Source organism: Callorhinus ursinus, unplaced genomic scaffold (assembly GCF_003265705.2).
Source record: "Callorhinus ursinus isolate GAN/ISIS: 27379988/994484 unplaced genomic scaffold, GSC_fseal_2.0 scaffold44, whole genome shotgun sequence".
Lineage (NCBI taxonomy): Eukaryota > Metazoa > Chordata > Mammalia > Carnivora > Otariidae > Callorhinus > Callorhinus ursinus.
Window position 1 is genome coordinate 1,034,579 of NW_027397106.1, and position 22,104 is coordinate 1,056,682.

General features: G+C 54.8%; 1 protein-coding gene across 1 annotated transcript; it reads left to right on the forward strand.

Annotated features, from left to right (window-relative positions):
* Positions 1-766: 766 nt before the first annotated feature.
* Positions 767-21,535, forward strand: ITGA5 (integrin subunit alpha 5). Its single transcript, XM_025882809.2, has 30 exons — positions 767-1,128; positions 7,357-7,487; positions 8,887-8,999; positions 9,145-9,265; positions 9,468-9,529; positions 9,619-9,664; positions 9,929-10,054; positions 10,277-10,321; positions 10,465-10,508; positions 12,212-12,268; positions 12,456-12,508; positions 12,814-13,022; positions 13,303-13,494; positions 13,724-13,769; positions 13,950-14,051; positions 14,245-14,300; positions 14,435-14,589; positions 14,873-15,010; positions 15,143-15,210; positions 16,008-16,158; positions 16,242-16,334; positions 16,481-16,560; positions 16,652-16,732; positions 16,838-16,943; positions 17,150-17,302; positions 18,071-18,157; positions 18,237-18,350; positions 18,955-19,056; positions 19,648-19,770; positions 20,435-21,535. Exons 1-30 carry the CDS (start codon positions 899-901, stop codon positions 20,516-20,518), a joined length of 3,168 nt encoding a protein of 1,055 aa, XP_025738594.1. The 5' UTR covers positions 767-898; the 3' UTR covers positions 20,519-21,535.
* Positions 21,536-22,104: the final 569 nt, after the last annotated feature.

Sequence of the window (22,104 nt, forward strand, 5' to 3'; positions counted from 1 at the left end):
AAGTTTGTAGGAATCTGGCCAGTTTGATCAAGAAGACACTGAGGGGCCAAAGCACCCCCCTCCCAACCACTCCCAGGCTCTTGGTCAACTGCCAGATTCTAGGGAGGGTCTCAACAGAGGTTTCCATACCCTACAACCAAGAAGGGGGTGACCTGGAACAGAATCACCTGGTGAGTGATCCCAAACTCCTGGGTTTTCAATTCTAGCAGCTTGGAGGGAGGGGGTGAGGGGGCAGGAGAACTAGAGGAGCCGCAGGCAGGTCTTCCATCAGATCAGGCTGCCTGGGCGGGCTCTGTACCTGAACTCCTGAATCCCAAATCCAGCTGGCCGGAACCCAGGCACCCGGTGGCCCCGGAAGGCAAGGGGGAATCCCAGTTGGCTAGATGCCAGAGGTGTCTCCTATCTCTTTAGACCCCAAAGTCTCCTTCCCGAAGGAATGAGGGAGACCCCCACACCCATATACAGGCTCCCTCCTCCCTCCAGAGGTGATTCCTTTCCTCATTAGGAAATTCTCCGCTCCCTTTTTCCGACTCCTTTTCCGAGCGTTTACGTTGTACATCTGGAAAGGAGGGGGAGGAAGGAGGCGAAAGCAGAGAGAAGGAGGGGGAAGAGCCCAAACCCGCTCAGTCTGACCCAGTCCAGACAACCGGCCTCCAGCTGGGGCTAGGGAGAGGGGAGTGGAGAGGTGCGGGGGCCCCCCCACGCCCCTTCGGGGTGGGGGGCACGGGCTCAGCGTTCCAAGGACCCAGGAATGCCCCCCCGCCCGCCCCCCCGGCAGGCGGGGCGAGGGCTCAGCCGGGAGTTTGGCAAACTCCTCCCCGCGTTGAGTCATTCGCCTCTGGGAGGTTTAGGAAGCGGCTCCGGGTCGGTGGCCCCAGGACAGGGAAGAGCGGGCGCTATGGGGAGCCGGGCACCAGGGTTCCCTCTCCACGCCGTGCAGCTGCGCTGGGGCCCCCGGCGCCGACCCCCGCTGCTGCTGCTGCTGCTGCTGCCGCCGCTGCTGCTGCTGCCGCCGCCACCCAGGGTCGGGGGCTTCAACTTAGACGCCGAGGCCCCAGCTGTGCTCTCTGGGCCCCCGGGCTCCTTCTTCGGCTTCTCGGTGGAGTTTTACCGGCCGGGATCAGACGGGTGAGTAAGGAGAGTTGGCGGCGGGATGGGGGGTGGGGGGCTGGAGACTGGGGGCGCGGCTGGAGTATGGAGGGGACCAAGGCTTGAGTTTGGGAGGCGGAGTTTGGAAGGACTAGGGCTGGAGTTGGGGGCCCGCGCGGGAGTAGGGAGGGGACAGTGGCCGGCGCGGAGTGGGCGCCTGGAGTTTGAGATCAGTGGGGAGACATGTGTGGGGTGGGGAGAGGACACGAAGCTGGAAGCTGGAGAGGTCTGGGCAAGGGTCTCGGGGCAAAGGGAAAGGAGGACGCGCGAACCGAGAGCAGCGGGTCTCTGGCTGAGATCTGTGAGCTGCCGGGACCCGAGGCGGATGCTGGCGAGAGGGGGCGCGGAGGCCGGGAAGGGCTTTTTGGAGCCCTGGGGGACCTTGGGACCCCTGAGGGCCATTGTGCGGAGGGAAGACGGGTCGAAGCAGAATGAACTGTGTGTAGCAAGAGGAGAGTCGGGGACTGAGGGGGTCCGGAGGTTAAATGGGGACCAGCTTCATCCTCCCCTCCCCCCCTCCGCTCAGACTGGGTAAGACCCGGGAGGGGGATGGCGGCTCCCTCCCCTTTCTCCTCGGGCTCCTACTCCGCCCTCCACCCCCAATCTCCGTTCGGACGAGGGGACCCGAGAAGTTGGGGAGAGTCCCGGGACCCGGGCCCTGGGGGCGCCAGCGCTGGGGCGGGCTTGGCCAAGGGCGGGTGCTCGGATGTGTCGGGAGGGGTGTGTGTGTGCGCGCGTGAAGGGGGGTGGGCGGTTTCCCTCTTCCTCTAGCTCTTGGGAGGAAGAGAAATGCCGATTTCCTGTAGCTTGTAGGCTGGAGCTGAACTGAGGCCGGACTCCAGGGCTGGGGTCGGAAGCTGGGGAGACGCGGGCTCGCTGGGCCCAAGAGCGTCATAACACAGGCCATCAAGGACTGGGGAAGTCTCAAAGGAGGGTCCTCATTCCCAGCTCAGCAGGGTGACAAGCAGACCGGACCCTGAGTGCCTGGATAGTGGGGATCCCACAGACTTGGGAAACCGGAGTTAGAGCTGAGGCAACATTGGAACAAGGGTATTTGTTTAAATGTGGGGGGTTGGGAAGCAAGAGAAGGTAGCTGCTCCTGGGCCAAGCCAGGGACTCCCAGTTTCAGATTCCTGATCCTCCACAATAACTGGGAAATCCTCCTTCTCCTCGTCTCTGGGCACTGAGCTTCCCACTGGTGCCGAGCACCACCACCCCAACCCCTAGTGTCTCGGGGTTTGATAGGACCTCTGTCAGAGGTGAGCTGTTTTTATACATGATACATTTAACTTAGCTCTACTCATTTTCTTTAGTTTTTGGAGAAAAGGGGTTAATCTAGCTAATTCATTGGGGGGGGCAGCAAATTTCTCCTTTGTCTGAAATGGGAAAAAAGAAAGATGGTTAGGCCCCAGCTGTTGGTTCTGCGCTATTCAAGGTCCCCACCCAACCCCCACCCCACCCCCCTGGCCTCCTGCCCAAACCCCATTGCATCACCCTGGCCTGGAGCCTCTGCCAGGCCTGGCCTCCCCCAGGCCCCCTCAAACTGCTCACCACAACCCTAATGGAGTAGAGAAGAGGGAGGCAGGGAGGGGATGGGATCTGGCCCCATATCAGGGTAAATCCAGTGGTCTGGCTCTTAACCTTCCTCACAGCCCACCCCCACCCCCACCTAGCCAAAGTGTCATCTCCCTTTTAAAAGACTCCTTTAAAACATCTGGACTTTCACACACTCCCATTCCCTAGGTGTCTGGCCCCTGGGCTGATCCTATAGTCCCTAAAGCAGTCTTCTCAACCAGGACCCAACCTTCTCATGCCTCCTCCACCCCCTCTGCTCATCACTCCTCCCAAGAGAACCCAGGTGTCCAACTTGCACTCCTCCCCTCTCATTTTCTCTTACAATACACCCTTAGAGTAGGACTCTGAACAGTCCACCTCCCCAGTGACCTCCCTCCCACCACAGCTGGGCCTTCAACCCCCTCCTGCCCACAGGGGACAAAAGTAGCTCCCAACCTGGGGCCATCGCTGGAGAGGGCAGGCCTCAGTGTTCGTGTTGTCCCTGAAACATCTCTCACAGGGGCACTGAGACAGCATCAAAGGGCAGGGTGAGGCCGAGAGCGGTTACATGGTAAGAAAGGGCCATGCTTGGAGTCAGACAGTGCTGGGGGTGCATCCTGGCCCCACCACTTTGTTCTTTGTGTGACCTGGGGCGAGTTACTTTTGCTCCGTGTTTCATGGTGTTTCATGAGAATCAGACACCTAATGGATGAGGCTGTTCTGAGGACTGAGTGAGACAATAGATACAAAAAGCACCTGGTCCATAGAGGGTGATCAGTACATGGGAGGCATGATTTTTCCAGGGTAGCTGTTTTCTATCTCTGGTTTTCTCCTCCCTGGATTATCACCTGGTTCTTTGTCTAACTTTTTCCCCAATTCTTACTTGCTTCTAGTATTTGTTTATAGTAGTGATAGTAATAATGGTCCTTCACATTCCTTAGCACTGTCCTATCAATTTTTCCATTGGATTGTTAACAAAAACCCTTGCATTAGGTATAGGAAACACTACTGTGTCGTTTTTTTTTTTTTAATTTTTTTTATTGTTATGTTAATCACCATATATTACATCATTAGTTTTTGATGTCTACTGTGTCGTTTTATGTATACATATAAACGGAAACTTCAGGAATCATAGAAATTGGCTTAGGGACCATTCAAGGGCAACCCGTCATTTTATGGGGAGAGAATCCAGAGCTTGGAGAGAAGTGACTTGGCCCAGGTCACAAGCTGGAAAGGCATCCAGACTTCTTAGCCCGGCTCCTTCTTCCGTTCTGGTACCGGGCGCTGCCACAAGTGGAGGCGACTCTTCCCCGCCAGCCAGCCGGGCATTTCTCTTGGGAATACACTGGGGGATCTAGAATGTCTTCCTCTGACCTGGCCAGGGCAGCGGTAGGACCTGCAGGAGCTGGGCCCTGGTCCACTTGCTACTCCCCACCCCCGACCTTGCCAGGCCAACAGAGTCAAACAGTAACCATGTATTGAACAGGAACTTGGTTAATCAGAAGCCTGGCTGGGGAGATAGTAGAGGGGAGAGAAGGGGATAAGTTGGCAGCAGGGTAGACCAGAACACTGGCCTAGGAAAGAGGGTTCTTAGCTTCTGGTCCTTATGTCGGGAAGGATTCTGAGTGACCTTGGACATGTTACTTAACCTCTCTGGGACTTAGTTTTCCCATCTGTAAAATGAGAACACGGGACTAGGTCAGCAATTTTTTAAGTAAAACTTTTTCTTTATTTCCTTTATTTTTGTTTAAATTCAAACGATGGCTTACCAGAGCATTCTATATAAAACCGGGAAAAAAGGTTGCTCTAAAAGAAGATGGGGAGGACTGTCAGGACCAAACGGGCCTCCCCAAACTTCCATGTGGCTGGCCTGAGGCATCTACAGGACAGTCTTCAAACTAGTGGCACCTCGAAGCTGTGGTAGCCTGTGTCTCCACGAGCCAACTCTAGAATTTCGGGGAGCTGAGGCTTCAAAAGTAATTATGGCAATTATTTCTTCCCATGAACTCCACATTTTAGAAGAGTTTATCTACCAAACTGCATTTAGTAAGGCATAATTAATTCCTTTTTCCTGTTTTTTATCAACTAGAAGTTAGAACAAGAAGACGGCTATAGCTGCCAATCAGAGCTTCTGACCAATACGTGATAACCAGCTTCCCCAAATGTTGATATAATTTTAGCCAAAAGCAAATACACTTGAGGTTTTAATTAGCCCAGCCACCTTATCAGGTGAATGCATGATTTCCATTAGGCTTTCTGAAATATTGAAAATAGCCCAAGGTCCCTCCATTGTTACCTTCGTGGACCCCTAAGAGGGCCCAACGGCTGCAGGATTTAGGAAGCAAGAACGAGGAGTGGGGGGAACAAGGATAGACTATGTGATGGGGCTACCCTGACACCAGGCACTTTGCTTGGCACCTGGGGAAGGGCGCTATTTATTGGGATGCAAGGGCCACTGCAACCTGCAGGTATCAGTCACGGGGTGGGGGTCTGGGTCTGTGTCCCTTGCCTGCTTGCCAGATCTCCTGATCTCTCGCACAGCCACAACGTATATGCCCCCCCAGCCCATGAGCCTGTGGGCTTCACAGGCTTTGTGAGGCCTCACTCACCTTCCAACCCTGCCAAACTCCAAGCTTCTTCTCCAAGCCATCCTAAGAGCCCTTGGGCTCAGTTCATCATCAAGAGCAGGGGTTGTTGGAAAACTCAGAGTGGGAGCAGGGTCTCTTGGCTGCCGCCTTGTGCCCTCCTGGAAATGGAGAGCTCCAGGAGACTTTCAGGTAAACTGTTCAACCTCTTCACCTAGAGAGAGAGGGAAACGGTATCGCCCAAGTCCACACTGAGCTAGAGCCTGACCCAGAGCTCCTGACTCCTAGTCCAGTGCTCTTTTCACTGCCTCCTGTACCACAGCTATTCTCTGGAGCTGCGCCTGCTAAGGGAGGCTTGCACCCCTCTCTCCTCACCCAGTCCTGGGACAGTGCAGCCTCTGCCCCCCACCAGCCTCACCTACTGGGCCTGGCAACTGACTGGATCACTGTGCCTTCCAAGTAGCCAGCTCCCACCCCCCAACTGGATGCAATGCCTGAGTGAGAGGGGTGGGGCCCCGGGCCAGGCCAGCGGGTGGGAGACAAACGGAGAAGTGAGAGGTTGGAAACAGACAGGAAGCCACAGGCAGTAAACATTTCCTGTCCCCAGGGTAACCAGGGCTCACACCCCACCCCCCTTCACTCCAGGAACTCTCCCTCCCTGGCCCCCTCCTATTCCTCTGGACCCTGCCTTCTCCCTCCTCTGTTCTCATCCTCCAGCCCTCCCTGCCCACTCCACACTCCCCACTTCAGTCCCGTGGCCCCGCCACCTTATTCTCCCCATCCCCTGTTCTTCTTGAACCCCACCCCTCTCACCCCTGCCCCACCTGGTCCTCTTGGAAGACACCCTTAGCTTTTGGGACCTCTACCATACTTACCCACTTGGGCTCTTTCCTGGTAAGGAAGGCTAGGGAACATACCCAGATATCAGGGAAAAGATGGTACAGGGAATGTTGAAAGCTAAAAGAGGCCAGAAACCAGTAGAGATGGAAGAACCCAAGATCTGAGATGGAGAGAGGGACAGATGACTCAAAAAACCGAAACGAAGAAGGCAAGTCGTCACAGGGGCAAAGAGACAGAGAGACTGAGAAGCAGTGCCAGAGCAGATATGGGAGGAGAATAGAGGCCAGCCTGGCAGGGACACTGGCCCAGGGGCTGGGTCCAGTTGCCCCAGGCTGCCAGATGCAGTCCTTGTGGGAGACCCTGGAGGAGAAAACCAACAGGGCTGATGGCTACACAGAGGCCTTGGAGCCAAGGGACCTCAAAGACTGTGGTAGAGGCAGAGCCCAAGGCAGGAAAGATTGTCCAGGACCTTAACCATGACCCCACCCCGTTACATAGGACCCCCCAGCAAAGGCAACTTTCCTCCTCATTGTCTCAAAGCACCATGTTCAGAATCAAGACCCAGTAGAGCAAGATCTGAATTCAGACTCCTAGGGATGGTGTGTGGGGAAGGGGTTCAGGGCTGAGCAGAAACCTAGCCAAGATGGGGAGGTCTACCCCAGAGCCCAGGGGCAGGCAGGCCCAAGCCCAAGGGAATCTGTCTTCACCGTCCTCCAAGCTCCTCTCTCCACTTCTACTGACTGATTTCCAAGACTCACATTTTCCTCCTACACGCCCCAAGGCTGGGCAGCCGGATGCCTGGGTCTTGGCCCAGAGAAGGGCTTTGGCTTGGGACAAGAGGGTAGAGGTTAGGTGAGAGGACCCTGGAGCTCCAGGGGCTGCGTGTCCCATCCTGGCAATCCACAGGGGAGACGGAGAAGCTGGGGTCCAGGCCCTCTGGCTCCTGTTCCCTTCCCAGAACTGACTCTGGTCCTCCTCTCTAATAACAAGGGAAGATGGTGAAGGGGGGTGGTTGTGTTAGTGACAGCGGCACATGGGGACCACCTGACTCCAGCCTGTGCCTCTGGCATCTGTGGCATCTTCTGGGATCTAAATACAACCCAGGGGGCATCTACCCCACCCCACCCCCCACCCCCCACCCCCCCGCCAGCCCCTGGCCCAGAAGGCTGGGGGAGACTGGAGGAGAGCTAGCAGTCATTCTGAACCACCTCTCCTTTCCCCTCCACAGGGTCAGCGTGCTGGTGGGAGCGCCCAAGGCTAACACCAGCCAGCCGGGAGTGCTGCAGGGTGGTGCTGTCTACCTCTGTCCCTGGGGCGCCAGCCCGGTACAGTGCACACCCATTGAATTTGACAGTAAAGGTAACCCCCTTGGATAGGCTGGGAAGCTCAGAAAGTGACTGGGGGTGGTGCGGCAGCGTGGGGGCGGGCCCTGCGGCGCCCGGAGCGAGGGGTGGAGCCGGCCCCCGTTCTGTGGCCACGTGCCGTGCTCCGGCGCTCTGAGCTCCAGCGCCGTGGGGCAGCGGCGCAGCGGCTCCCCGTGGCACTCATACCACGTTCCCAGTCCAGCCCAGCCCAAGGAGGGCGGGCATGATTCAGAAACATGTGGCTCTCATTTCCCCTGAATCACCCACAACTCTGGGAGGCCGGGGCAGTAACACAGACAAAGACAGGGAGAGTCACACAGACTTTTCAGTGCATCCAACTAAGCACTGACTAAGTGACAGTGCATGGCCGGCACTGTGCCGGTGCTGCGGGGACTGGTGCGTGATGAAACCACTGCGGGCAAGGAGCTCCAGGTCTGGAGTAGATGCAGAGGTGAATGGGAGCGAGGCACAGGGAGACAGACCGAGAGCTAGACAGATAGACAGAAGTAACGGCTGACACATTCAGAGCACTTGCTCACTGTTGCGAGCACTTTGCATACCTTAACTTGCTTAATCTTTTCAACCCCAGGGTGAGGTATTATTCCCATCTCATAGATGAGAAAACGGAGGTCAATAACTTGTCCAAGGTCATGCAGCTAGTAGTATACGGTGGATAAGGGACATGAACTTGAACAGTCTGACTCCAGAGATAAAGACTGGGGTGAGGGGACAAAACGAGGAGAGGTAAAAAGATGGAGACAATGGCAGGGGCAGGGAGAAGATGATGAAACAGACTGACTTTTTTTTTTTTTTTTAACTTGAAAGACATGAGAATCAAAGGAAAGAAAAAAACCGTCCTATAGAGGGCAGAGATAAGACTTAGAGAGACAGACAAATGAAGGGAGAGAGAGAGAGAGAGAGAGAGAGAGAGACATAAGGGGACAGAAACCCAGATAAGAAAGGGGATGGAACAAGGTGCTGTTAGACACAGACCCAGGTACAGAGAAGTGGAGCCAGAGGACCACCCTCGAGGGAAATAGCCTTTCTCCCCCACCACCCTCCTGCCTCCCCCTTATCGCAGGCATCCCTGCCCCAGCCGGGTGAGGAGGCATGGGGATGAGAAGGCAGCTCTAGGAAGCCTAGGTTCTGTGCGTGTGCGTGTGCGTGTGTGCGTGTGCGTGTGCGTGTGTGTGCGCGCGCACGCATACGTGTGTCCGGGGAAGGGGTGAGTCAGGCTGCACAAAGCAGACTCTAAAGACCCTTTCCCACTCGTCCCAGTGAGTCATGGGGCTCGAGGTTTGCAGGTGCCTGGGCGCTCCCAGGCCGGGGGTGAGGGCCGCTCGAGGGATCAGCCATCCACAGCCCAGCATGACTGCCTTTCTCACTTCTCCAAGGCTCTCGGATCCTGGAGTCCTTAGTGTCCAGCCCAGAGGGACAGGAGCCTGTGGAGTACAAGTCCTTGCAGTGGTTCGGAGCAACAGTTCGAGCCCACGGCTCCTCCATCTTGGTGAGGGCCCGGCAGGCTCAGTGGTGTGGCGACTAGGGGATGGGCAGTGGTGGAATATAGTGCAGCACAGGCCCTCTCCCACGGAGGGGGAGAGGAGAGGCCCCGTCGGACTGACCTGAAGCCCCCTCCTCCCGCGCCCTGCCAGGCCTGTGCTCCTCTATACAGCTGGCGCACAGAGAAGGAGCCGCTGAGCGACCCCGTGGGCACCTGCTACCTCTCCACAGGCAATTTCACCCGAATTCTGGAGTATGCACCTTGCCGCTCAGGTAGGGCAAGAGGGAGCATGTGCCCCACGTCTGCCCTCACTCTTTGAGTCCTCACCCCACCCCAGTTAGCCTTTCTGATCACTGTCAGGTCCAGGGAGGTCCTTTCTCTGATGCCCCCTCCCCCCCCTCCCCAAGCTCTCTCTCCTTTCCTGCGAGGCCCATCTGTGCTGGGCTCCTTCCCACCACCTTCTCCCCCTCACAGATTTCAGCTGGGCAGCAGGACAGGGTTACTGCCAAGGGGGCTTCAGTGCTGAGTTCACCAAGGTGAGAGGGTGGTCTGGGAGGGAAGTGGCCGTGGGTGGCGTCACACGGGAGTCAGGACCAGATGTGGACTCCTCTCCTTCCCCCTATAGACTGGGCGTGTGGTCCTGGGTGGACCAGGGAGCTATTTCTGGCAAGGTAAGTCCTTCCTCTGCTGTCTCTTTGTCCCCTGGCACACAGCCTCTCGTCCCTCTTCCTGCCTGACATCACCATCCTTCCCTCTTCTGCCCCCATCCCGATGCTCCTCTCCCTTCCTTGAGATGTATGTATCCTTTCCCTCCACCCTCCACACGCTTCTCTTCCCTGAACCAGACTGCTGCAATGCCACCCCGTCGGCTCCCAGTGCCCCGCTCCTTGCCACCTCCTCCTCCGTCCATCCAACTCCCTCGTCCCCTTCCCCAGGCCAGATCCTGTCTGCCACCCAGGAACAGATCGCAGAATCCTATTACCCTGAGTACCTGATCAACCTGGTGCAGGGGCAGCTGCAGACCCGCCAGGCCAGTTCCATTTACGATGACAGTTACCTGGGTGAGTGAGCGATGGGGGGGGATCTACAGGGAGAGAACCTCAGGTGCTCTTGCCCCAACTCCCCCCACTTCTCTTCTCCCACTCAGGCATCCCCAGTCCCTCTGCCATACTTGTGTGCAGGCTGCATATGAAGGCCCAGTAGGGGTGGGGAAGAAACTGGAGGATGGGCCACAGCAGAGGGGTCCCCACAGGAGTACTAATATCCACTCACCCTGTCCCCAGGATACTCTGTGGCTGTGGGTGAATTCAGTGGTGACGACACAGAAGGTGAGTGTGTCCCCCAGGCTGGGTCCAAGGGAGAGGGATGGATGGAGGAGACCCAGGACCTGGGGCTACAGGAACCGAGACCCCATTCTGGTCTGATGCCCCTTTCCCCACGCTTAACCCACAACCTTCTCTTCACTTTGCAGACTTTATTGCTGGCGTGCCCAAAGGGAACCTCACCTATGGTTATGTAAGACGAAGCTTGACCCTCCCTCCCTCCCTCCCTCCCTCCCCTTCCCCTCCCCTGGCTAATCACAAAGAACCATATGCACAGCAGTTTGTGAGGGTTCAAAAAGTGGATGAGAACACGGGCTTGGGAGGCAGACCTGGGTTCAAGTACTGGCGCTTACTCTGGATGAATCATTCTGTTATTTATTCATACCCCACTTCATTCCATAAAATCCTTAAACCTACTTAGCCTCTCTGAGCCTCATTCTTCTCTGTATAATGGGATAATAATAGTTCTGACCTCACAAGGCTCTTGTAAGGATGAAATGAGATAATGCCAGTGAAAGTACTTAGTGAACTCTTAGGCAGTGTACAACTGGTAGCTGTTATTATTAGACCGTGACAAGTGCTTTAAAAAGGACATAGATAAGAATGCCACAAGAGTTCATTCAATTGACAGCATTTATTAGGGCAAGGTAAGAGATGAGAAGATGAATAAGACACTGTGCCCCATCTCATAAGGTGCTTCTAATCGAAGATGTAAGATAAGACACAGGTACAGTTATAATCTCAGGTGCAGCAACTTCCTGCACCCCTCGGTGCAGCAGGCTCTGCCCACTCATGATCCCGGGGTCCTGGGATCAAGCCCCACATCGGGTTCCCTGCTCGGCGGGGAGCCTGCTTCTCCCTCTCCCTCTGCTGCTCCCCCTGCTTGTGCGCTCTCTCTCAAATAAATAAATAAATAAATAAATAAATAAATAAAATCTTAAAAAAAAAAAAAGAAGGATATAGCAGTTTAGTTGAGGAACGAACGGATCAGAGAAGGTTCTGTGAAGGATCCTTGGAGATAAGGCAAGAGGGCATCTGGGACAGGAGCATGAAAAGCATGGAAGAAGAGGAAAAGAAAGTCAGGCCATTGTAGCAGACTCGTGGGCTGATTGAAGATGAGGAGAATAAGGAAAGGTTGAAGAAAAACAGATAGGTTGGGGCCAGATTCTCCAGGGCCTCAGAAGAGGCCAAGAAGTTGAGAATTTGGGCAATGGCTCCAGGGAATCCCTGTGGATTTCCAAGCCAGAAGTGTCCCTCCTGGATCCGCTCTGGGACCGTCAGTCCATCTGCTGCAGCAGAGGCAGGGTGCCAAGAGGCGGCGGGGGGTGGGAGCGGGGGCAGCCAGGGGGCCGTCCCGCAGTCCTGGGAGAGGACTCACACCAGAGTAACAGCAGCGAGAGTGAGGAAGAGGGCAAGGAGTCAAGGGCCAGCGGCTGAGCGCGGACAGAGGGTCGCCAGGAGTGCTGGTGGTTTGGGAGGGCTGGGGGATGAGGAACGACTGAGGTCTCAGCTTGCATTCATCATTCAGCTAATGATTATGGTCTGCTGCACTATTGAAGCACTACTTCAGGCTTCGGGGAGAAAGCAAAGAACAAACCCAAACTCCTGCCCTCACTGATCTTACATTCTAGTGGGTAGAGATGGACAACGGACAGATAAATATAAAGTCCGTCAGTAGTTGATCAGTGATACGGAGAAAACTAGTGACGTTGCCATGTAGTGGAGCCACCTGGCATAGAGATGGGAACACGAAAGCAAAGCCTGGAGGGAATTAGGAGACAAGTGGTCTGTGTCTCTAACAAATGCCTCCCCCCGGGGAATCCCATACCCATTTGTCCTCCACCCATGGGATGGTCTGGGAATCTACGACCAATGGGTGTATCTCGTCATCCCCAGGTCACCATCCTTAATGGCTCAGATGTCCAATCCCTCTACAACTTCTCAGGGGAACAGGTGAGGACACCCCCACACGCGACCCAGCTTGGCCCTCTGCCAACCAAGTCCCAGCCCTAACCCAGTAAGCTCAGCCCAACTTTTCAGGCTCCCTGGAGTCTCTGACCTCCCCCAACAGTTCCTGTTGATCTTGTCGAGTGACCCCTAGTTCTGACCCAGTGCTGACTTTTGTCGACCCCTACCTCAGATGGCCTCCTACTTCGGCTATGCAGTGGCTGCCACAGACATCAACGGGGACGGGTGAGTAGTGGTAAAGGGGCACAGCACGATGCCCTTCCCAGATCCAGGACTGAAGAGTGGGAGTGGGACAGATAAATACAAGGAAGATTTTTCTCCAGGCTTTTTCTCTGGATTCTCCCCCAGTGCCTGCCTTCCCCTTGCTCAGAAGCAAGGAGAGAGCTGAGAGCTAAAGACCTCAAGTCTTCTGGGTTGGGTGGGAGGGAGCCTGGGATCCAGGATGCCTGGGATTTCCTGGCAGTGGGACTGGGGAGGGGAAGTGGCAAGGCAGGGTATCAGGACACCTAGGTTTTCCCCCCTCCCCTCAGGCTGGATGACTTGCTGGTGGGGGCACCTCTGCTCATGGAGCGGACCGCTGATGGGCAGCCTCAGGAGGTGGGCAGGGTCTATGTCTACCTGCAGCACCCAACTGGCATGGAGCCCACACCTGCCCTGACCCTCACCGGCCATGATGAGTTTGGCCGATTTGGCAGCTCCTTGACGCCCCTGGGGGACCTGGACCAGGATGGCTACAATGGTAAGTGCCATGGGCCCCAGGAGCTGAGGCGTCTGGGACCTGAGTCAGAAGGAATTTGGGGAGACGGTGGCTGTCAGCGAAGATACTCAGACCCCCAGTGACTCCCCAAGGAGGTTGTGTAAACTTTAATCCTGATGTCTAGGTCTTGAGACTTGAAGAGATTAGAAAACTGGGAATGACAGATGGGAAAGAGAGGATCCTGGGTTCTGGGATCTGGTGGTAGAGATTCAGACTCCTGCATTCCCGGTCCTCTGACTGGTGTGTGTTGTGTGTCTTGCAGATGTAGCCATTGGAGCTCCCTTTGGTGGAGAGACCCAGCAGGGAGTAGTGTTTATATTCCCTGGGGGTCCAGGGGGGCTGGGCTCTAAGCCATCCCAGGTTCTGCTGCCCCTGTGGGCAGCTGGCCACACGCCGGACTTCTTTGGTTCTGCGCTTCGAGGAGGCCGAGACCTGGATGGCAACGGATACCCTGGTGAGTAGTGGCTGAGGCCCCTTTCACCTTAGAATTCTCCAGGTCACAGACCTCTCCCCCTCCTCCTCTGCACTTTCCTGAGCTCCTGGGTACAGTTCTAGAATAATGCCACCAGATGGCGCTGTTCCCTCACTTTTGCCTCCTTTGAGCAATGCCCTAGAAGAGGATTAGGAAGGAAGGATCTTGATTTGGGGCTTGCTGTAAGGGGTAGTTTCTTGACTTCTTGCAGATCTGATTGTGGGGTCCTTCGGTGTGGACAAGGCTGTGGTGTACAGGTATGAATTCGAGGGGGGCAGCCTGGGAAAAGAAAAGTAGGAACTGGGGAATTTCTCATTAGGGCTGAGGTTGGGAAAGTGTGCAAAGGACACTGGCTACCTGGGGCTTGCACATCAGCTTCCTGTGCCCAGATTCCAGCAAAGTCTTAGTTCTATTGACCCCATATCCACTCTTGGCAGGGGCCGCCCCATTGTCTCTACCAGTGCCTCCCTCACCATCTTCCCTGCCATGTTCAACCCAGAGGAGCGCAGCTGCAGCTTGGAGGGGAACCCTGTGGCTTGGTGAGCTGGGGCCCAGGAGATGACAGGGAAGGTGTCTGAAATACCTCAGTCTGTGCCTGGGAGTGGGCAGAGAAACCAAGTCTGTGGTAGGGGACAAATGCAGGTGTCCCAGTCCGGGTCTGTCTGGGAGGTAGGTGGAGGATGGGATGCCTGTTCATTGGATACACCAGCTTTCCTCTTGGTCTTCCTCCAGCATCAACCTTAGCTTCTGCCTCAATGCTTCTGGAAAACACGTTCCTGACTCCATTGGTGAGGGAAACTGCCTGAATCTCGTAGGCCTTGGGATAGGGGATGGAGGGGCCGGGGACTTTGGCACCTCCCTTCTCTCTGAATAGGTTAGGAGGGAGAGACAGATTCTCCTGAACATATGTCCCTGGCTGCAGGCTTCACAGTGGAGCTCCAGTTGGACTGGCAGAAGCAGAAGGGGGGCGTACGGCGGGCACTGTTCCTGGCCTCCAGACAGGCAACCCTGACCCAGACCCTGCTCATCCAGAATGGGGCTCGGGAGGACTGCAGAGAGATGAAGATCTACCTCAGGGTATGGCCCCAAGGGCGGAGAACAGACTGGCCTAGGGAGGGTGTCACATAGAACTGGGGCCCGTCTTGAAAGAAAAGAGATTGGGAGATCCCAGAGAGAGGCTTGGGACTTTGTGGGCTGAGGAAAGGGGTCCTTCTGTCTGAGGAACTGGGAACCAGGCTGTTGGGGCCTCGGAAGTAAAGAGAATGGTCAAATTTGGACACCTGGATTCTTGAGCGCCCTGAGTGGACAAAGAGAGATGTGTCCCCTGACACAGTGAACTCTCTCCTCCCCCACCCCCCAGAATGAGTCAGAGTTCCGAGACAAGCTCTCCCCGATTCATATCGCCCTCAACTTCTCCCTGGACCCCCAATCCCCTGTGGACAGCCATGGCCTCCGGCCAGTCTTACATTACCGGAGCAAGAGCCGCATAGAGGACAAGGTGAGGGGAGGGGTGAGAGGTGACGCCCGGGAGAAGAGAACCCTGGGCACCCGGGGCAGGGCCCTGGGGGGGGGAGCCTTCAGCCCAGCAGGAGGCCTAAACCCCCCCTCTCAACGCTATCCTGGTCCGCAGGCTCAGATCTTGCTGGACTGTGGAGAAGACAACATCTGTGTGCCGGACCTACAGCTGGAAGTGTTTGGGTAAGTGAAGGCCAACGTCAAGCTGGGGGATTCCAGATGCTAAGATCTCATAGCAGGACATGTGGAGTTTGGAAGCACCTGGCACCTGAAAAGATAGACTAGGGACATACTAGCAAGCTGTGTGACCTTAGGAAGTTATTCAGCTTCTCTGAGCTTCAGCTTCATCTGTAGAGTAGGAAGGATAGCATCAATTTCTCAGCCTTTTTGGAAGGACTAAGTGAAATAATCTACATAAAGCATCTGGTTAGGAGGGCGCCTGGGTGGCTCAGTTGGTTAAGCATCTGCCTTCGGCTCAGTTCGCGATCCCAGGGTCCTAGACTCAAGCCCCACCTCGGGCTCCTTGCTCAGCGGGGAGCCTGCTTCTCCCTCTGCCTGCTGCACCCTCTGCTTGTGCTCTTTCTCTCTCTCTCTCTCTAACAAATAAATTAAAATCTTAAAAAATAAAAATAAAAAATAAAATAAAAATTTGGGGCGCCTGGATGGCTCAGTTGGTTAAGCATCTGCCTTCGGCTCAGGTCATGATCCCAGGGTCCTAGAATCAAGTCCCACATCAGGCTCCTTGCTCAGCAGGGAGCCTGCTTCTCCCTCCGCCTGCCGCTCCCCCTGCTTGTGCTCTCTCTCTCTCTGACAAATAAACAAATAAAATATTAAAAAAATAAATAAATCATCTGGCCTAGTTATCCATAGAGTTGGAACTCAGTAAATGGTACCTATTATTATTGTATTATTATTGTGGCTCACTGTCCTGGTTTGGGGATTAATTTCCCAGTGTCCCTTACCCTGTGTTTCCCCTCCAGGGAGCAGAACCACGTGTACCTGGGCGACAAGAACTCCCTGAACCTAACTTTCCACGCCCAGAATGTGGGTGAGGGCGGTGCCTATGAGGCCGAGCTTCGGGTCACAGCCCCTCCAGAGGCTGAGTACTCCGGACTCGTCAGAAACCCAGGGGTGAGAGGGGACTCTCGGGCTTGGCTTGGGAGGGGCCTGCCAGAGGGGCACCAAAACCTTACCCATACCCACCCCACCTCCAGAACTTCTCCAGCCTGAGTTGTGACTACTCTGCTGTCAACCAGAGCCGCCTGCTGGTGTGTGACCTGGGCAACCCCATGAAGGCAGGAGCGAGTGTAAGTCTGGCACAGGAGAGAGGAGCCGAGAGGGCAGTGACCAGCTTATCCAGAGCACAGCTGTGGAATAGGGAAGGGGGCTGGAATTGGGGTGAGGCAAATGCCCTATCTAACAAGGTCCTTTGTCCTCCCTCCTTGCCCCACAGATCTGGGGTGGACTTCGGTTCACAGTCCCTCACCTCCGGGACACAAAGAAAACCATCCAGTTTGACTTCCAGATTCTCAGGTAGGGAGTTGCAGGGGGTGGAGCCTGGTGCAGGGGGGCATTCTCCCTGGCTGGGCTCCAGCACTGCCTCAGTCTCTCCTCCATCCTGCAGCAAGAATCTCAACAACTCACAAAGCGAAGTGGTTTCCTTCCGGCTCTCAGTGGAGGCTCACGCCCAGGTCTCCCTTAACGGGTAAGTGCCCAGGCAAACTGGGGCCTTTCTGGGAGGGGGGACACTTCTAGGAAAGGATGCATAGAGGATCCCTTCCACTGTCCTCTAAACCACCCTCCTCCTTAGTGTCTCCAAACCTGAGGCAGTGCTGTTCCCAGTGAGTGACTGGCATCCCCGAGACGAACCTCAGGAGGAGGGAGACGTGGGCCCTGCTGTCCACCATGTCTATGAGGTGAGGAATGGTAGAGGGGCTAGGTTCAGGGCAGGCTGCTGGGAGTGGAGGGGCTAGAAAGTATTTCATCTGCACCTATTGATTTCCTCCTTCACCTCTGAGATAGGAGACATGCAGCAGGGGATATTGGGCCATCGTGACCCACGGTCTCAGGAGGGCAGAAGCCCTCCCTACTTCTCAGGATGGTTGTGTTCCCCTCTCCTCAGCTCATCAACCAAGGCCCCAGCTCCATTAGCCAGGGCATGCTGGAGCTCAGCTGTCCCCAGACTCTGGAAGGTCAGCAGCTTTTCTACATGACCAGGGTGACAGGACTTGGCAACTGCACCACCAGTCACCCCTCCAACCCACAGAACCTGGAGGTGAGAGGCCTGGAGACTGATATGGGAGGAGGGCCCACGGCTGGGGAGGTTAGGGAAGGTCACTGGAGGCCTGGAAGAGCCCAAAGGAGTGCCTGAAGCTAAGACTGGAAGAGGGGCAGAAGAACCATAGACACCTCAAGGCCGTGGAGGGAAAAAGACTCTTTTATACACTGCCTGAAATATCCTTCCCTTACTTCTTGCCCTGGCATACTTCTAGGGCCCATCTCTGTCCCACCTTCTCTGGGAAGCCATCTTCAGACCTGTTTCCCTGGGCCCTAATGCCTGGTTTAAAGTTTGTTTACTCATTGGCAACATTTAAGCAAATGAATGTCCTATACTGAACACTGTTATAGGCTCAGGAAATATCTCACTCAACCAAACTAACAAGGTCCCCACTCTCATGGAGCTTACGTTTTAGTAGAGAATAATAGACAATTAAAATTGAAAGGGGAGGGGCGCCTGGGTAGCTCAAGTCAGTTAAGCGGTCTGCCTTTAGTTTAGGTCATGATCCCAGGTCCTGGGATCTAGCCCCAGAGCCCCACATCGGGCTCCCTGCTCAGCGGGGAGCCTGCTTCTCCCTCTCGCTCTGTGCCACTCCCCCTGCTTGTGCTCTCTCTCTCTCTGTCAAATAAATAAATAAAATCTTTAGAAAAAAGAGAAAGAGAGAGAGAGGGAACAGGTTGGAGCTGCTCTGGAACCCAGTTGCTGGCTGACTTGGATGCTGTGATGAGGTGGAAGAGGCAGCTAACGGTCTCTTCCTTCTTCCAGTTGGATCCAGAGGGTTCCCAGCACCACCGGCTACAAAGACGGGAAGCTCCAGGCCGGAGTCCGGCCTCCTCAGGACCTCAGATCCTGGTAAGTCATACTGGGACTTGGGTTCTTAGAGCCTCCGGAAGGGCAGAACTCTGGATTCAAGCCTCTTCTTTCTTCCCAGAAATGCCCCGAGGTGGAGTGTTTCAGGCTGCGTTGTGAGCTCGGGCCACTGCACCGACAAGAAAGCCGAAGTCTGCAACTGCATTTCCGAGTCTGGGCCAAGACCTTCCTGCAAGTGAGGGAGCCTTACCTCCACCCTGACCCTTGACTTTCAGGCCGGCCTGATCATACCCTCCCTTTCCCTACTGCCCCAGCCACCTCCTTTGGTGAAGGGGACCCAGACACTCCAGCTCCCCTCCCTCACCCTTGTTTAGACCAGGCTGTGTGTCCTTTGTGCCACCTAGTGGCCACTCTGGGAGTGACAGCTTCCCTCTCCAGGCCCATGCAGAGAAGGGAGAACTGGAGGGAGACCAGCATGCAGAGAATGATAAAAAAAACAGATGGAAGATGAATCCGTAGCGGAGAGGCAAGCAGATGTAGGAATAGTAAAGAGCAGTCATTTATTGAGCAAACGCTGTGGGCCAGGCGGTGTCCTGGGTGCTTGACCCACATTAATGACTCAAAAAAATTCTTTTACTGAACATGTAGCCATCTAATCATACATTATTTAGTTATAAGTATTTAATTGCACATTTGTTATCTCATATAAGGAACACAGATATTCAGGAGAGAATGAGTCCAGAATAGGGAAAGATCACAACCTGAGCCAGATCGTGGGAAGCCCTCTGTCCTCTAGATCCCAAGAGGGGCTGCCCTGAGCACCTCTTCCCCACCCACAGCGGGAACACCAGCCATTTAGCCTGCAGTGTGACGCTGTATATGAAGCCTTGAAGATGCCCTACCGAATCCTGCCCCAGCAGCTTCCCCGAAAGGAACTTCAGGTGAACCTGGGCCAGAGGTCTGGGCCAAGGAAGCTAAGGCTCAGAGTACTGGGCCTGGCACAAGGACGGGGATGGGGGTGGGGGCTGGCCTTGTTATTGTAAAAAAAATGTCTTGAGCATTCCTGTGTGCCAGGGCCTGTGCTGGGTCCTGGGGATATAACAATGAGCAAGATGAACAGAGTCTCTTCACTCTTGTAGTTCACAGGCTAGCGGGCAATGAGAACACAGTGTGACAAGTGCTAGGATATTTATGGGAACACGTCAGAGGGACACTTAAACTCAGTCTTGCAGTGTAGGAAAGGCTGCCTGGAAGAAGTAATGTTTCAGCTGAGACCTGAAGAATAAATAGGAACTATGGGGCTAATCAGTCAGGAAAGGTATATTCTCTGGGGAGAGGAAATTAGCAGGTGTGAAGACTCAAAAGTACAAGATAATAATGCACATCTTGGGTATTTAAATTTTGAAGTTCAGAATTCTGTTAGCCCAACCTGGGACGTGAGAGGTGGTCTAGGTCCGATAGCCAGCGGGAGCCAAGTGGTGGGTGGGGAGAACTAATGGCTTTTCAGTGACCTCTCCTGACTTGCTCCCTAGGTGGCCACGGCTGTGCAGTGGACCAAGGCAGAAGGCAGCCACAGCGTCCCACTGTGGATCATTATCCTAGCCATCCTCATTGGCCTCCTGCTCCTAGGGCTGCTCATCTATATCCTCTACAAGGTCAGCCACATCCTACCTGTGACTTGGCCACTCCCTCATCAGGTTCTGCCCTTAACCCAACATAGTCCCAAGCATCTACCTCCAGACCAGGTCTCCAGCCACATGCCCCCTCCTCTGCCCTGGCCACGTGCATGCTATCCTGACCCTGCCTGTAGGATCCTTCCCTTCATTCCACAGCCCCTAGCTTAGAAAGAGTCTCTTGACTCAAGCTGAGAAGTTTGCCGAGACTTGCAAAATCAATGACACTCACAAGTGGCAAATATGTGGCATTTGTGTTATTATCACTTCCCCCCAAAACTAATGGCAGCCGTCACTAATTGGCCGTACCCTGGAAGTGGTCTCAGAATCCTTCTCAAGAGGCAGCCACTACTAAGCATTCAGACGTAGAACTTGAATTCAAATCTGTTTGCCATCCCTGGCCTAACTGGGGGCAATTTTACAGCACTGATGAAAGAACCCCTTATACCAAAAGCACTCCCAGCTTTAGCCCTCCTGGCCCATTGGACCTACTGGAGAGGTAGTCTTAACAGCCAGGATTTAGGCCACTTTTGCAAAATGGGGAGATTGGAAGTACTAGAATCCTCTTCATTTCCTCTTGGGATAAGATATGGGGAGAAATGGAAGCCAGAATATCTAAACTCTCCCTCCTTACCCCCTCAATTAGCTCGGATTCTTCAAACGCTCCCTCCCATACGGCACCGCCATGGAAAAAGCTCAACTCAAGCCACCAGCCACTTCTGATGCTTGACTCCTCCCGATTCCAGACTCCCAATCCTCAAGGCTCAGTCCCCCTACCCTCAGTCTACTGACAGGGAGGGGGCTGGGCACTTCCTGAAGGTGCTGAGGGCCAGGGAGAAGCTCCTCTCCCCAGCCTAGAGACATACTTGAAGGGCCAGAGCCGGGAGTTGAGGAGCTGGGGATCCCCTCCCCCCATGCACTGTGAAGGACCCTCGTTTACACATGCCCTCCTCATGGATAGGGGAACTCAGATCCAGGGATAGAGGCCCCAGCCTCCCTGTAGCCTTTGCATTTTGGAGAAAGTTTCCTGAAAACAACTTGGAACCAGCCCTGGGAAATCCGATCCCAGTTCTCTGGGCCAGATGTGCCACCAGGACTTCCTGTCCAGCTCCAGCCTGCAAAGATCTATCCTCAGTCTTGCCAGAGATCCACAGGAAGCCCCCAGCTAAGAACCTGGAACCCGGGGAGTGAGACCTGGAAGCTCTGGACAGCCCTCACCCTGGTGGGCCAACAAGGAACACTAACTGTGGATGGTGCCCCAGGCCCAGCTCAGGACAGATCCCAAACAAGGATCATGCTGGCTCAGAACCAGCTCCAAGGGGATTCAGAACTCTAATGGGGCCAGATCGAACCTGGGGCCTGGGGTTGATCTGGGACCCAGACTCAGACGTTGGTAAACTAACCAGGCAGATCCAGGACTACATTTGAGCCTGTTCCAGACCTGGGCCTGGAGGCCCAATCCACCTCTGACTCGGGAGAAGTCAGGAATTGCCCAGGACCCTGAAGGGGCCATGATGGTAACAGATCTGGAACCTCAGCCTGGCCAGGAGCAGGCCCTCCCAGTCCCCCAGAAAAAGGGGAGCCCACTGTCCTGGGCCTGCAGGATTTGGGTTCTGCCCACTAGCTGCACTGACGCTGCCCCTTTCTCCCTTCCCAACCTCCCCTCACCTCAGCTCCGGACATCCGGGACTTATTTAAACTCTGTTGCAAGTGCAATAAACCCGGCCCGGTGCCCCCACTGACCAGAGCTGGAATTTGTGTCCTAACCTACTCTTTCCAAACCCATCCTGGAACCAGATGGCTTGCTGCATAGGAAATGTCTGTTCACTCTTGGAGTCAAGAGTATGACCCCCAGGAACTATGGAACTACTTTTATTTGGGTTTTAGATGAAAGAGATGAAGGAAGGGGTGAAAAGAGGACTTGACTCCTCCCCATCACCCAGCCCCACCAGATCTGGTTCCCAGCACCTCCCAGAGAGAAGAAAAAGAATCCCCCTTCTCCTTGGGTTTAAGCATTAAGGGAAGAATGCAAAGCAGGAGGTCCAAGTGGAAGGTGGGGGAAGATGGTCCGGAAGACTCACCTGGCCTTGTCTAAATCAGAATAATGAAATGGCTTGAGAGAAAAAGCCACAAAATGAAATCAGAAGAAAGCCAGTTAGGTTTTTGTTTTGTTTTTATTGCTCATTATACACTGGTAGGTAGAGAGGGTGTTAAATAGTTTACATACGTTATCTCATTTAATTTCTCTATCAATAATCCTGTGAAGTAGGTACAATTAACCCCATTGACACAAGGGAAGATAGAGGTCCAGAAAGG

Excerpts from the sequence above, each read along its gene's own strand:
- ITGA5 (XM_025882809.2), top strand. The coding sequence starts at position 899 with ATGGGGAGCCGGGCACCAGGGTTCCCTCTCCACGCCGTGCAGCTGCGC. Across the intron at positions 16,335-16,480 it reads CCATGAAGGCAGGAGCGAGT|ATCTGGGGTGGACTTCGGTT; the intron begins GTAAGTCTGGCA and ends CTTGCCCCACAG. Across the intron at positions 18,351-18,954 it reads GGGCCAAGACCTTCCTGCAA|CGGGAACACCAGCCATTTAG; the intron begins GTGAGGGAGCCT and ends CCCCACCCACAG.